The sequence below is a fragment of the Lissotriton helveticus genome, chromosome 12 (assembly GCF_964261635.1).
Source record: "Lissotriton helveticus chromosome 12, aLisHel1.1, whole genome shotgun sequence".
In the NCBI taxonomy this organism is placed as follows: Eukaryota; Metazoa; Chordata; class Amphibia; order Caudata; family Salamandridae; genus Lissotriton; species Lissotriton helveticus.
The window spans coordinates 492997024-493012215 of NC_136073.1; the positions used below are offsets into that span (position 1 = coordinate 492997024).

The 15192-nt window shown below is 44.4% G+C and overlaps 1 protein-coding gene across 1 annotated transcript in view; it reads left to right on the forward strand.

The window, feature by feature from the left end:
• Positions 1-15192, forward strand: part of LOC144797613 (fatty acyl-CoA hydrolase precursor, medium chain-like) — a 413977-nt gene that overhangs the window by 143796 nt on the left and 254989 nt on the right. The window contains exon 6 of the mRNA XM_078668304.1: positions 5973-6126. Within this exon, the coding sequence (XP_078524430.1) occupies positions 5973-6126 (154 nt within the window). The remainder of the gene's footprint in view (positions 1-5972; positions 6127-15192) is intronic.

Genomic DNA, 15192 nt, shown 5'->3' on the forward strand with positions numbered 1-15192 from the left:
GGGTAAGCTTATGTGACTTGTACGAATGCCACAACTGGATCTATGTTAGCCACACACTTTCATGGTGGATACATCATACTGGTGTTTGGGTAGTTTGTGGCAATATATTGGTAAGTATTACTAACACTGTTGCAATAACCTAGTTGTCATATCTTCCTACAGGTCGTAACAAAGTGGACCAGTTGCTGATACATTTGTGGACCACTACCTTTGGTTATGCATTTTTCCTTTATATGCACATTTCTTGAACATAAGTAATACTTTAAGGTTCAGATGGATGCCAATACACCTCTTATGAGGGTCAAGTTGACAGAAACATGTTGACTAATGATCAATGACACACAGAAGCAGGGTCAATTGACTGTTTCACTCTTATTTTTAATCCTGATCCAGGCATGCAAGAATAACGTATTATGCCAGCTCTGGAGTCAATTAGAACTATCAACATCATTTTTTTCACGTTTTGCACCCACTCCTAGCCTCATCACCCTTTAGATCTCTGTACGGCCTCTACCATACATCAAAACATCGAAAGAGCTCCACCTTCTAAGAGAGGGAGTTGCAGCTCACACTGTGATCTGCTGTCACGGTATTATGGGAACCCCAAAGATGAAGCATACCACTTTTTCTCATTGAGCGAATTGTTCAGCTAGGTTTCTTACAATTTCTGATTCTTTCTCTTAGACCCTGGTGTTTCTTTGTGTGTATTAAACATTGATTGGGAGTGAACACCCACAGGTCTCTAATTCTCCCCAAGCCCTCCTTTTGTGTTTATTTACCTTAGAGGTTTCCCACCTGGTTGCCACAGGCTTTCCTGTGCCCCTGCTGACAGCCTGCATCTTTTGCAGCCAAGACCAGAAATTTGACCCCCTGCCAGGTGGTGTGAACACTCCCAGGAGTCAGAAACAAAGACCTGGACGAGACGGAGTTGAAACCTCCTTCCCTGAGGATGGCTAGTGAAGTGGCACTTCAAGGAGGTGCGCTACAATGTTTTCTCCACCTCTGAAATGAATCCAGGCAGTATCCCAGAGGAGGACTCAGCTGTTCCTATGACCCTATACACATTTGCTCCTGGGCAGGTGGGACATTTCTGTAGTTAGGAGGTGTACACACCAGAAGGCTAGCCACACCCCTAGGGTGGGGTACCTAGACTGTACAGCCAACGAAGAATAGGAGGTTCTGGGTGGAAAAGGTGACACCCCCCCCGGATGTGACCACCTCAGGGTGTATTATCCACTAGGGCTAGTATCCCTTTGACCACTTGCACCCACCCCCATAACACCCCTACATATAGAATTTAAGGGGCAACCCTGGCACCAGAACCTCAGTTCTGCTTTGAATTGCAAAAGTAAGGCCTCCTGAGCCCAGGAGGCAGGGTTCATTATATCAAAGGTGAGGACATATAAGTGCGAGGTTATATGTGCCTATAATGATGTACCCCATTGGAAAATGCTATAAGTGGGATCGGTCCATAGGATAACATTAGCTGCCAACGGGCATTCTCAAGGTTGGCAGCTCCATTATGGTACCACCAAAATATGTCATGTTGGTATCAAACAATATTCCTTCTCACTCTTAACACAAATCTTGTGTCCTGTGTGATGTGGCTTCATTAGAGGTTTCCTCTCTGTGCTCTGGCTGACAAGTCTGCCCTTTCCATGGTTACTGCTGCTAAGACAGGATTCTGACCTCCTGCCAGTCAGTGTGATAACTCCCAGTAGTCAAGAACAAAGGCTTGCGCAGGAAGGAGGTCACACCTCCCTTCTCCCAAGCAGGCTAGTGAAGTGGAACATCAGGAAGGTGAGCTTTGAAGGCTGCACCACCTCTGATATCAAACAGGGCTGACTCCCAGTGGAGGAAAAAGCCCTCCAACTGCCCCAGGCACATTTGAACCTGGACGGCAGGAAATTAGTTAGTCAAGGAGGTGTACATCCCCAAAAGGCTAGCTAAAAATCCAGGGTGAGCAGCCTGGTCTGCACACTAAAATTAGATTGCTGCCATCTTTAGAAGTAGCAGTATAGAGACTTCTGGGTAGAAAAAGTGACTCACACCCCTAGTTGTGGTCACCTCAGCGGCAAACTATCTGCAGAGACAAGCTGCCCTTAGGTTACAACCGCCCATATCCTCACTCCCCTGAATCTGGGATTTAAGGGACCCCCCTACCACCTCAGATCTGATCCAACGTGCATTAATGGGAACACAGGAGGGGCCCGTATCATCAATAACAGGAACTTGCACAAACAAAGAGAAGGATACTCTTGACTTCTGGCAACCCCTCTTGGAAATGTATGAACAAGCTCGCCCTAGGCTATAGGTGAGTTCCCCCAGACTGAGGCACCCCTAAGAGAGCCAGAAGTAAACAAAGACTCCCTTTCAACTAGTAGCAATATGTCCCCTGGAGACTGCTGGTAAAACAGCTCTCCAGATCCAAAGAATCCAGATCGTCCAGTGCATTGTGGGAACTGTAGTCCTGCTTTCCACAAAGTTTCAGGCCAGTACCGTGTTTCGCCTGGAACTCCAGACATCGCAAGAAGGTCCCAGGTGAGCTTAATTTTACCAAGGCTTGATGGTCACTAGCCGGGCAACTGACCTCTACACTAGATGCTGCTCCTACAGCTCACTTTTTAAGACTTTCATCCAATGGCAGCAGGTATGTGGTTGTCAAGATTTTGCACCCTGTTATCCCGCAGCACCATTTCAGCTGTAAAAGCAGCTCTCCTCTCCTGTTCAGCACCAGGGATAGCCAGGACAACTGTCCACCTGCTCTCCACGGGCCAGGTAAACTTTAACTGACTGTTGTGGCTTGATCCTGGGACCCGCTCACCTTTACCTTCAAAGGGTACAACACAACTCGATCTGCAAGTGACCAATTGCTACTAATGATTGTTCTCTTTGACCGCAATGTTAAACGTTCATTGTATTATTTTGCAATGAGTTTCTATTGCCTCTAAAATCTATAACTCTGGTTGTATGTATGCAATTTTGTTCATTTTGGTGCCTCAATTAAGGTAAAAATACACTCAGTTTTATAAATTGGTGTCATATTTCTCTGGAATCATGTCAATTACTTATCGTCCATGTTTGTACTCTAAAGTGCTTAATACATGTTCCTCTAGTAAAGCCTGACTGCTCTTTGCTACAATGCCAGGACTAAGGAAAGGAGTTATTAGCCTGAATCCAAGGACCATCTTTGGGGTATCGTGATAGTATTACATGGTGAAGTCTAACCCTGAATCCACATAATACTCCACTTACCTACAGGATGAAATTCCAAAATGTATTTGTATATTTTTTTAAACTTTGTTTATTGATTGTGCAACATATCACAGTACATTGCAGACACAGAGCACAGCACAGCTATAATAAGAGTAAAAAGAAAGAATGGCATTACAGCTTTCTACAACCGATAACACCACATATCTCCTTCTACCAGTACAGGAATTGATCATTACATGGCATTGTTCCGGATATGATATGACAGCTAATACTGTATTGTACAGGAGTGTGTGCCAGTTACATTAATTAAGCGATTTGTATATTGGGCCAGCCCCCACCTAGGTGTAGTGTGTGATATGGGCAAGTGGCATTGCCCTGTGATCTACGGGGTGTGTTTAAGCGCTGGGGACAGGCGACACAATGGTCGGGGTTGTGCATTTGTTGCCTCTAGGAGCACAGGCTCTACCATCTCTGTATGTGTGTTGACTTATTACACAAATTATGCCCATATATTTTTAGGTCTGGATGCCATTGGTAGTAGGTCGCAGTATGCCATCATCATCTCCTGACAGTAGGTAATGTCATGAACATGTATTTGTATTTAAAAGGAAAATAATGAAACTATTAAAATTATTCAGCAAATAAGTAAATCAGATGTAGGGACCAGGAGATAGCAAAACAAAAGTTGGGATGCATTTTAATCTGAAGAGTACAAACATGTGATTGAGGTAATGCTGGAATTGATGTCGCCCCTGGTAATTACTCAGTGGCACATCCCAGTCATTTATCATTTTTACATCATGCAACCTAAATTTGGGCACAACCATATGCAAATCAGTCTTGATCCTGCTTCAGTAAGAACAGGCCAGCCCAAATTGCCAAGCCAGGTCATCCCTAAATTAGAACACAAGCAACCCAAGACCGTTTTCACCCTTATAAGGGCTTATCAATCCGGTATAGCCTGGTTCCAGTGAAACAGTGTGCACAGGTCCCATGTCTGGGCATAGCAGTCCCACCTAGGGCACAGCACTGAATTTTACTGAAAAGTGATGGATAGAATGATTGATTTAGTCTCAGCCACTGGTTCTTACTCGGGCTGCATCCCCATCCATTGCTATTTTGCACACTTCGCCACTTCAGTTTGAACCCAGTCACATGAAAATCAGTCTGGACCCTGCACCAATAGGACCAGTTGAGCCTGAACCGCCAGACCAGGTCCTCCCTGAACTGGAGCACAAAAATCCCAGGACCAGTTTCTCCCTCATTATGACTCATCAGCTGGTTGTAGGTTGGTTCAAGTGGCACATTATGCACAGAACACACACACACTTTAGTGAATTTTAATCACAGGCAGTGGTAGGATGTAAAATTTTAAACGTATGGATGAGCTGCTGTGATTTTAGAACTGAAAGTGTCATGTTTAAAGTGGGGTTACACAATTGTACAGTTTTAATTGTCTATGCACTTGTTCTTTTAGTTTAGAAAAGAAAGGGAACACCATTCTCAAGGCATATAACTAATTGGGTTTCAGGGACATGGAGTCCAAATAAAAATGTGCAGGACAAAGTAAGGGAGTAGATTGAAGGAATATGATGAAGCTAGTGGAGAGCAAATAAAGGGAGAGATCAGCTGGAGGCCTTCAGAATGACACTGCGGCTACTTGTTTCTGTGAATGGCTTTAAGAAGAAATAAAAATAAAATAGGTCCTTTTTTTCATCAGACCTGTTGTCAAGCTATTGAATAGTGGAAACACTATTACTTTTTCACTGTCCACATGTTTCATTACTTGTGTATATGATATGTTTTTTTAGGTGACACCTGCTGCAAAGTAAATCGACACCTGGGTGCAGACCTACAAGAAGGTGCTGCAGCACGGCACCGCAAGCATTTTGGCTGTACCACGCTGCGGCACTTTCAGAGCACATGAATGTGACATATTTACAATGATATGCCGCATTCCTGTGATCTCCACTGCACTGGCACACAAACAGCTGCCATGCACAGGCACCCTTGCACCATGGTGCAAGGATGCCTGCGCCATGGGGAGATTGTTTTTGTGCAGGAAGGGGCACCTTCCTTCACAAAATCAATGACTACAGGCATTTTCCACTTACAATGCGTGCTGTAGAATGCAGCAAACATTGTAAGAGGAAAAAATCGAAGCAAAATGAAAACATTTCTCCTCGTTGCGCCTTGCCCCCTAGGGTGGCGTAGAATACTGACGCATTTCAAGGTTTATGATTCCTCGTAAATCTGGAAATGTCTGGTTCCATGGGTGCTGGTGGAAACACCCACAGCAACACCCATGGAACGCCTCTTTCATGCAAAGTGCTACTTGTAAAGGGGCCATATTTAAAAGGGCGGGTGGCTTTTCCTGTCCTTGTAAATATGGGGCAGAGAAGTGCGCTGCCAGTGCGTCACAAAAAGTGGTGTACTGGCAGTACAAGGGGCTTGTAAATCTACTCCCTGCAGCTAATGCAAACTTAAGGGCAAATAGGACGTCGATCATTGTATTAGCTTTTGTGCTCCGTCACTGCTTTCATCAATACTTACTTGATGCACTAATTAAGATAACAAACTGGTTATTACACTAAATTAATTTAATTTAGTGAATATGGTTTGCTACTTTAGTCACATTGGCCGCAATTCATGTTTTTCCACTGAGAAAAGAAATTCAGTGAATAACATCAGGAATACATTTATTAGTAACAAGAAATTGACAAATCATCTTACCCAGAATTGTTTTTTTCTTTCAGTACTGGGAATGAACATGCTCATGGTAACTGGGGATTCCTGGATCAAGTGGCCGCTCTGCAGTGGGTCCAGGAAAACATTGAACCTTTTGGAGGGGATCCGAAGTCTGTCACTATATTTGGAGAATCTGCTGGAGGATTCAGCGTGTCTGCAATGGCAAGTATATTTGCCTAAACTCAATTCATAGGTTGTGTCTTCACCGTTATTAACCAACTTTATTTCAGAAGCTCTCTAATATATATTTTTTTAGTCACAGCTGAAAAAATTAATGTTTTGATTTGTTGATGTGTGATAATGGAAAATCATCCCATTTGTGTAAGGGCTGCTAAAGCCAGTGGAAAATGTAATGAAAGAATTTCCATATTTGGAGAATCTGCTGGTGTAGTCAGCCGTTCTGTTTTGGCAAGTATTTTGGTGAAACTCAGTAGATTACATTTTGTCCCCAACTCAAAAATGTAAATTTATCTCAGAGGCTCAGTAGTATTTACACTTTCATGTTGCATCTGTGAAGAAAAACCATGAGAAAGAAAATGTGTGATAATTGATAAACTATAATACACTGCTGTATTAGAAAAGATTGATTAATATGATCCACAGAATACCCTTCCATATAACATACAATTTAGTATTATGGACCGTGGATCTAGCCAAATGTTCATTCAGTTTCTTTAATGAAATACAGCAGGTTTGAAACCCCTATTGATATTAAACACACTTTTTTAAAACAGTCCTAGAACTCCAAAGGCTTGATTTATCCTATAAACCTATTGTTTTAAACATTATTTTCTTGGACTATACTTGGCCTTTGAGTTAAAAAGCTGGTCATATAATTATGGAGGTATCATATGGCCAACCCTTTGCCTTAACTAAAGGAACATGTGTTAAGAATATCAGAGTACTAACAGGGACAGCAAGTATTTGACATGAAACTAAAGAAATCCAACACCAATTTATAAACATAAAGCATAACTTTAAATAAATATAGATACCAAAATGAAAGGCAATTGGAAAAGTATAACCAGAGTTATGGATTTTAGAAGCAAAATTGAATCATGCAAAACATTACTGCAAAACTTTAGCATTGTGATCCATGGGACAAAGAACTAGTCACAATCGGTCTCTTGCAGGTGCGGTTGCTTGGTACCCAAGAAGGGTAGAGGTGATGATGGTCCTAGGACCAAGTCACAGCAGTTAGTTCAATTTTCAAGTTCAATCTTGGTGCCAGATGAAGGTGCTGCGGTTTTTAGGGGTGGGGAGAGCTCAGGGAGTTTTACTCCGCAGAATTCGACGGAGTTACCTAAAAACTCAGTGAAATTCTGCAGAGATCCGCAAGTGTCGGAATTCTGGGCGGCCTACCTGCTCATTTCCTTGCAAATGCAAATTTGATCTTACCATTGACTGGTTTTCTTTTTGCCATGACTTAGGCCCTAAAGGAGAAGATGGGGGCATTGCAGGCTCCTAATTATTGAAGAGGAAATAATTACTGCTGTCTCTGCTTGCCTCTTCAAACACGCAACTGATGTCTAATGTGCCCGTTTGCCTTCGATCTGCTACGGTTCTCGTCAAATAATTAAGTGTCTAGGTGCTATGCTGTGTTGGATTTTGATGGCCACTAAGTGGCGCCGGTGAGTTAGCAGTGACCACAAGCTGAAAAACAAAACATTTTTGACTGAAACGCCAACTCATTCAAATTGAAGGGGATACAAATCTCTTCATGGGATTAAAATTCTTAAATAATCACTGCTAAAATGCTAATTAAAAATAGGCAATATAATTTCAAGTGAAAAACCTTGGTGAATGCAGAACAGCCTCTTAACATCATTATTATTTGGTCTGTGTGTATGATATGTAACTGACTAGTCATCTTTAATGGTTCATTACATTTAAGAAAGAACATAACTTGATTACAGAGACTATGCATCAAACTTGAATTAAACTTTGGTTGACAAATGAGCATGCCTGTTAGAACAAAGGAAACATATTTATACAGTGTACTGGTTTAAAAACACACAACTCCTGTGCCCTTCTAGGGATCCCACTGGAGTTTTTTTTTCTCGGGTGCCTTGTCCTATCATTTCCTTGAGGGATCCTGTGGGGGCATCATTACAATTCGCGTTATATGCCAAAAACCGAGCTTTCAACATAAGCGATTGTTTACAGAGTCTGAATTCCAGCCGTAATTGAGATGAAGGCACAGCGTCAGGAAGGCTGACGGGGGATCAAGGTTGGGTCCTTCTTCAGCAGTGTTGCCCAAATTATAGATAAGATCCTTCCACTTGGCAGCTGAAATGGCTGGCAGAAAATTCAATTTTTTTTTGTTTGATCTTTTCTGGACCTGTCTCCAAACTTTTGCAGAGTTTTTTTATTTTTAATCCCTCATAGATTTCGATCCACTCTGTTTTTTTGTTTTTCTAGGCAATTTCCAATACTTTTTCACTGTACTACTTCCTTGTATTCTGGATTCCCTCCGCTCTTGGAAGGGTGGGTCTGTTATTAGGAGCTGATCTCGAGAGCTTGTTCAGTTTTTGTTTAAGAGCTCTCAGTGCAGGGACGCGGATTGGGCAGAGAGAAGATTATCAGGTATCCTCTGTGCCATGGCCTTGCCTAGAGCCGGATTGAGTTATGGGTATTAAGGCATTTGTGGTAGAACTTTCAAGTTTGTTTCATTTGATCTTTTCTGGACCTGCCTCCAAACTTTTGCAGAGTTTTTATTTTCAAGGCCTCATAGATTTCGATCCACACTATTTTTTTGTTTTGCTGGGCAATTTCCAATACTTTTGCTCTGTAGCACTTCCTTGCATTCCGGATTCCCTTTACTCTTAGACGGGCGGGTCAATTTTGCATAGTAAATCAAAACATTCTCCATTACATCATGTTCTATTACATTGACCGTGATTCCTTTACAGTGATTCATTTTGGGTATCTGGATAATCAGTTCATCTTACCCTACCATATTTGCATAAGACTTTTGTTTACCACCTCCTCCCGTCCTGCTATAGAGCCGTTCATCCGGACCGGGCCTTGTCCCTTCTGTTGTCATCATCCCGGGCTTGTGTCAGGGCTTGATTCCATTTGCGGGGGTTCGCAGATGTATCCTCTAAATTCATTCCATTTCCCCCAAATCTTGGTCCATGTCCTGGGGCATCCCCTGTGTGTGTAAACTGCCCTTTCCATCACCATCGCCTCATCTAAATCATTCCTCCAATGCTGATATGTGGGCAGTACATCTGTTCCCCAGTTCCTAGCTATGTTTCTTTTCGCAATTGTCATCCCCAATGTAGCCCAGTTTTGCAATTGGAGGTTCAAGTCCATGGGTTCCCACACGTGTAGGAGACACCACCTTGGGTTTGGATGGACCTCTGCCCCTCCCACCTGTGATATCACACTCATGATTTTCCCCCAGTATGTTTGTATCCGTGGGCATTCCCACAGTATATGGTAGAATGTGCCTGTGAGTCCACAATTTCGCAAGCACAATGTGTCCGGCGCAGGGGCAATTTTATGTAGCGTGGTGCGGGAATAATACATGCGGTGAAGTATCTTTAGCTGTATTAGTTTGAGTTTGGATGGTATTGCCCCGTCGCTTGGTGATGCCAATGCATCCTGCCAGTCTGAGTCTTCCATGTCGCCCACGTCCGTCTGCCATCGCTCCCTTAAGGCCGTTGTCGGGTCAGGTAAATTGTTTATGATCTTACGGTACGTCAGGGAAATAGCCTTCTTGTCCATGTGGTCAGTGAGGAGTCTGTCCTCCAAGGGAGCAGTCTCCAGTAATTGTGTCTCTTGAGGAATGGCACTTGTAAGGGCGTGTCTGATTTGTGTGTATCTATCGGTCCCTGCTAGTTCATATTTCTCCTGTGGTGTTGCAAAGGGCACCACCTCCCCTTTGAACCATAGGTCCCCTATTTTACTGATACCAATGAGGTCCCATTGCTTGAAACCCTTCGTTCTGGACAAGTTACCTAGTTTCTGGGTCTCCCACAGGGGGGTGGCCTGCGTCAGTACTCCCTCCCAGCCTAGGAGATCTTGTTCAGTTTTTGTTTAAGAGCTCTCAGTGCCGGGACACGGATTGCATGCTTTCTGCCACATGATCCTTGTCAATTACCTTGTCAATTAAATTTGTCAGGAACTGCGACCAATTTATGAGTGACGTAGATGACTGCTGGGGCCCTTGTTGTAGGGCATCCCTCAGTTCTTCCATATTTACGGATGAATGAGTTGTCAACGATTTTATTCTTTGAAATCGACGGACACCTTCCTTGATACCAATTGTTTTAATGTGTGGGTTTTTAGAAGTTTCCCTGGAGAGAGTATAAATTACCCATCTATGATCGCTGGTCAGAATGTTTTGGAATGTGGAAAATGCTGCATGGATAACCAGATGTAATTGATTAACGAGGCGCACAAGCTCATGGTATACATGCAGGATGCAGGTTGATCCAGAACCCCTCTTCCATTTAGGGTTCTGAGCCCTAAAGGGTTAAGATTTATGACAAATTTGTCACTGGCCTTGTCCTTCTTTCTTTTCCCCAGGACAATATCCGGGATGTCCCAAGCAAATCTTCTTCTTGTTGTCATGTGGGAAGCTCTGCTGGCTCTAGCAGAAACCTGTTGAAGTCTCCCACCGGGACCCATATTTCAAAAGGAACTAGCTGTCGTTACTGTATATTTCTTTGTTTTTGTATCTTCTTCTCAAAGGCTGGTACAATGAACTCCAATTGTAGGCCATGGGTTAGTCTCCAAGTTGTCGCCAGAAATGTGTAGTAATAAAGTCCGTGGCCAGGATGTCGTTTCAAGTGTATTTATTAAGTTGTAATTACAAGTTGTGAAGATCCTGTCAACAGCCCCACCAGGAGCAGCCTCCCTGCTTCTCAGCCCATCTTCAACTGGCAACAGCTTCGATCTCAGAACACCAGGCACCCAAGCATTCCAAGCATGTCCATCACACCAACATTCAATACAGAACACTCACACTGGCTGAGCAGCTAGTAACCAGATACATGGCAAGAGTGTGAGCACAACAGGATATTACAGAGTGTCCCCCTTTACTCAACAGTTCAGCTGCTGACAAATTCATAGTGGTCCTGCCAGGCTATGGCAGCCAACTGCCAAGTTTCTTGTATACATATTATATCCTTTTTGAGAATTTCTTCCATCACATCAATGTCATCCAACAGGGTGTTTAGACCACAGTTGTTCCAAGTACAGATTTGCAAGTTGCAGCTGTGTATTGAAGCATTAGTGATACTAGAACTAATGTTCAGTTGCATTGCTCTGTGATCTTTCAATCTTCAATAGAAGCTAGGGGGCATCCAGCACTCTCTTTGGCTCTACTATAGATCAAGGGTTTTGTGAGCCCTTGGAGCAGCAGAGCACAGAATCTCGCTGGTGCAAGACAACTATTTGGCTTTATCAATTTGCTTATGGTAATTCCCCCAAGTCATGGAGTGGCTCTCGACATGCCTAACTTTATCCATATCTCTGAACCGTACTTTGGTAACCTCCTTGTGGCAGTCCTTTTTACTGGGAAGAACTGCAATGTAGACCAGCTCTTTGGATTCTAGAAACCTCAAACCGGGGAGAGCAATATGAGTTTGCGTAAGTTATACCTGTTGAAGATATCTTTCTGGCGGCAGGAGATATATTTGGGGTGGAATATGAGTCTCCTTTAGGCTCTCTGCTTCCTTTTGTTCAGAAGTTTGCTCGGCGGGGGCTTGTGGGGATTCCAGGAGTTGCTTTCTGGGCCAAGTTCATGCCCACACAGTATTTGGAGTGAGAACAGTTATTCCTGCATACTGTGGTGTGTAATTGTCTGCTGTAGACTTCCAGGAAGGGGGTCTCGCCCAGGCCAATGCAGATTTCCGCATTTTTAACATTGATCACTGGCTTTGTATTTGTTGGATATAGTTAAATAGCTGTTGCTTGCGATACAAAGCAAGTTAAGTATGTGTGACCCCCCTAAAGATAGGGAATTTCCTGTCTGGTATTGTGCTATGCTATCACAACATGAGACCAAATGTATGTCGTTCAGAGAGGAGTGAGTCCACAAATATTTTGCCCTGTGAGACATGTTCTGTGGGTATGTGAAGCAGTGTCAAGTATTGACATTGATTTTTTCCTAGTAGCACAAGAAGGGTACAAAGTTCCCCGACAAGAGTGTGTGAGACAAGAGTGCGTGCAGCATAGAGGAAGGGAAAAAGGGAAAGGGCATTTCCCTTTTTGGAACTAAAACCCTCACACATCTAGCAAGCTAGATGTCATGCTTCATCATATGGGTTCTGCTCCTCGTCAGAATGGCGCTGCAATGTTTGACGGGCACCCGTAAAGGGGCTCTTTATCGGAGATCTTTTGTTCCGGCCATATGGTGCGTGTGGGTGAGAGGGCAAGTAAGGGTGTAGTCGTGAAGTGGTGGTGAAAATAAAAAAGGTGGGTCAGTCGACAAGGAATTTTATTAGCGTGGCTGACACCCTTAGTTAAAAAGGTGGGAGGTGAGATATGTGCCAAGAAGTGTACTCAGCAAAATACCTACGACCCTCTGGTCAGGTAAACATGTTTCTTGCTCCAGTGGCAATACTTCAGGACCTCAGTGCTCAGTACTACACAGTGAATAAAAATTAAAAATTAAAAACTCAATGTACAACCTTTTTCCAGGAGGTCAAAAGGAAGGCAGGCCGGCAGGTCATGCTATTGAGTGGCGACCTACGGAGAATATATGAAAATATGGAGAAGGGATCAATGCGTTGTTCCATTTATTACTAGGTCGCAACCATATTATGCTGGAAAAAGAACTCTTGTGGAGAGACACTCAATGGTTAAACAATTAAAAAAAAACATGAAAATGAAGAGAGGGATAGAAGGTAAGCGAGAAAGTAAGGAGCTTACCCTAAGAAAATCCCTAAGGCGCCTCGCAGTCTGCTCTCGTGGGACCTGCGCCAGTGGTCAGGTACCTGCAGGGAAGAGGAAATAAGCAGCGAGGCCGCAGTCTTAGGGACGACTCACAGGGGGATGAGTGTGTAGTCGCGGGTTGACAAAGAAAGGGTGCTCAAGGGTGGTGGTGGCCGTGTGAGAAGTAGCTATTGGCCACACCATGAGTGGCGAGAATCACTGCCGAGTGGTTAAGATACGGGTACTCGGGGCTGCACAATGTATAACCCGGATCGCCACACACACTAAGCTAACCCGCTAAGCCTTTGCCCACTCCAACCGGCAACCTGGCGGAGGTGGAGTCAGGCCAGAACGGTGCCCCGTGTATGCATAGCACCCGGTATTGTGCAGCTACCCAGACCCAAACCCTCCACTCTGGGAATCAGTTATCGCCAGCACTCGGCGAGCAAGAGCTCTTAAACCCGGAACAACCTGCGCCCCCAGCCCGGTACATTGTCAGGCGGAGGATTGGCTTGAATTTAACTCGTAAGGCACTTACCGGGAAAATGCGCGGTCGCAGCCGTCACAACCTACCCCCACGAGCCTGGTCAGGGCATCAGAGCGACTGGTGGCGTCCATTACGTGAACCCGCCGTAATTTTATTGATCTCGCTTCCGCCTTGCCAAGCTAGTGGTGGGCGGGACCGCAAGCATGCGCGACTGCGCATGTGTCATACACTTACACTGAGAAGCGAGCTCGCCCGACCTGGTTTCAGTAACCTGCGGCGGATAGTCGCGGCCATGTTGGTGGTGGTGCCCGGCGAGTATTGAACTAAAATAGGCCACATACATTCTGGTGATTGATGCTAGTAATATATAGTGGTGGCCGGAAATCAAGACCACAATGGGACACATAGGAAGTTTGACCTGGCTCAATCAAAGGGATTCTTTAGCAGATGGGCAGTCGTTGGCCGACAGATAGTATCGAGCTGTGAAGAAGCTCAACCATGGGAACATCCTCAGTTTTGAGTGCCAGGTCTTGTCACCCAAGGTTTATGCAGTGGGAGTGGTTAAGCAGGGATGCAGAGTGTAGAGATAGCATCCTAGTGGTCTGAGAGGGCTGAGTAGACCCGTCTGGATAGTGTATATCCCATGTAGGTATAGAGTGAATGTCAACAGGTTCCCCAGCTGGAAAAGGCTGTGGCATTAGTAGGGGGCTCATTGGGCCATAAGAGTTAAAGTCAAGTATGATAGTATATAGCCAGGTGCCAGATGATTTAAGTTTATTAGCTCTGCCAACCTATCATGCGGGAATGGGGGTCCTATGTTGGATGGACTAAATAGGCCGTATTCATACAGGTAAGGTGTGCAACAGATAAGATCAGAATCATAGTTAGCATGCCAGCGACACCCATGGCACTGAATCATTAAGACCCAGGGTGTCCAGTTTAAGCCGGTGGACCCATCTTTGTTCGATTCGGAACAAGGCCTGTTGTGAGATTGCAGGGTGGGATTCCAACACAATCCAGCGGACGCTGTCCGCGTGGTGGCCTTGTTGTGTTTAGTGTTCATAGAGTCTGGTGTGTGTCTTAGAGCATCTTATATTGCTTTTGTGCTCCATAATTCTTAGTTTCACTTGTCTCATAGTCATTCCGATATAGTACTTATTGCAAGGGCAAATCAGAATGTATATGTATTTTGTACTGTTGCAATTAGTGTGCGTCTTGAGATGCCACGTGAATGTCTCAGTGAGACTAATCTCTCTGCATGGGTGTGTTTGTGGGCAAACAGCGCATCCACCGCAAGGGAAATGCCCCCTAACAGGGGGGAGGTCCCATAATGTGTTCTGGCTGCTAGTGTGTTGTTTCTTCGGCCGTGTGTGAATTAGAGCATCCTTCAAATTCGATGTTTGTTTGAATGCGAAACGAGGGCGAGGAATATCCAGACCTCCAGTGTTGATGATACTCCAATGTTTGTTTATACAACCCTTGATGTAGGCTGAGTTTTTCGTGAAACTTGTGACACAGGTTATCATTTCTGATTGTTCTTTGGGGCGTGTTTCCAGTAGTGCTTCTCTGGGGTTATTTAAGGCCCGTTTGCACGAGTTGTAAATGAGCCTAGTGGGGTACCCTCTGTCCTGTAGTTTATGTTGTAAGAGGCTCGCCTCTTTCTTGAAGTCAGCTTTGTCGGTGCAGTTTCTGCGAACCCTGAGGAACTGACCAAAGGGGAGGTTGTCCCTCAGGGCTCTAGGATGATGGCTCTCATAGAGCAAGAGGCTGTTCCTATCTGTGTTCTTACGGTAGAGTGTTGTGCTAAGCCCAGTCGGTGTCAGACTGATGCTTAGGTCAAGGAAGGGGATTGC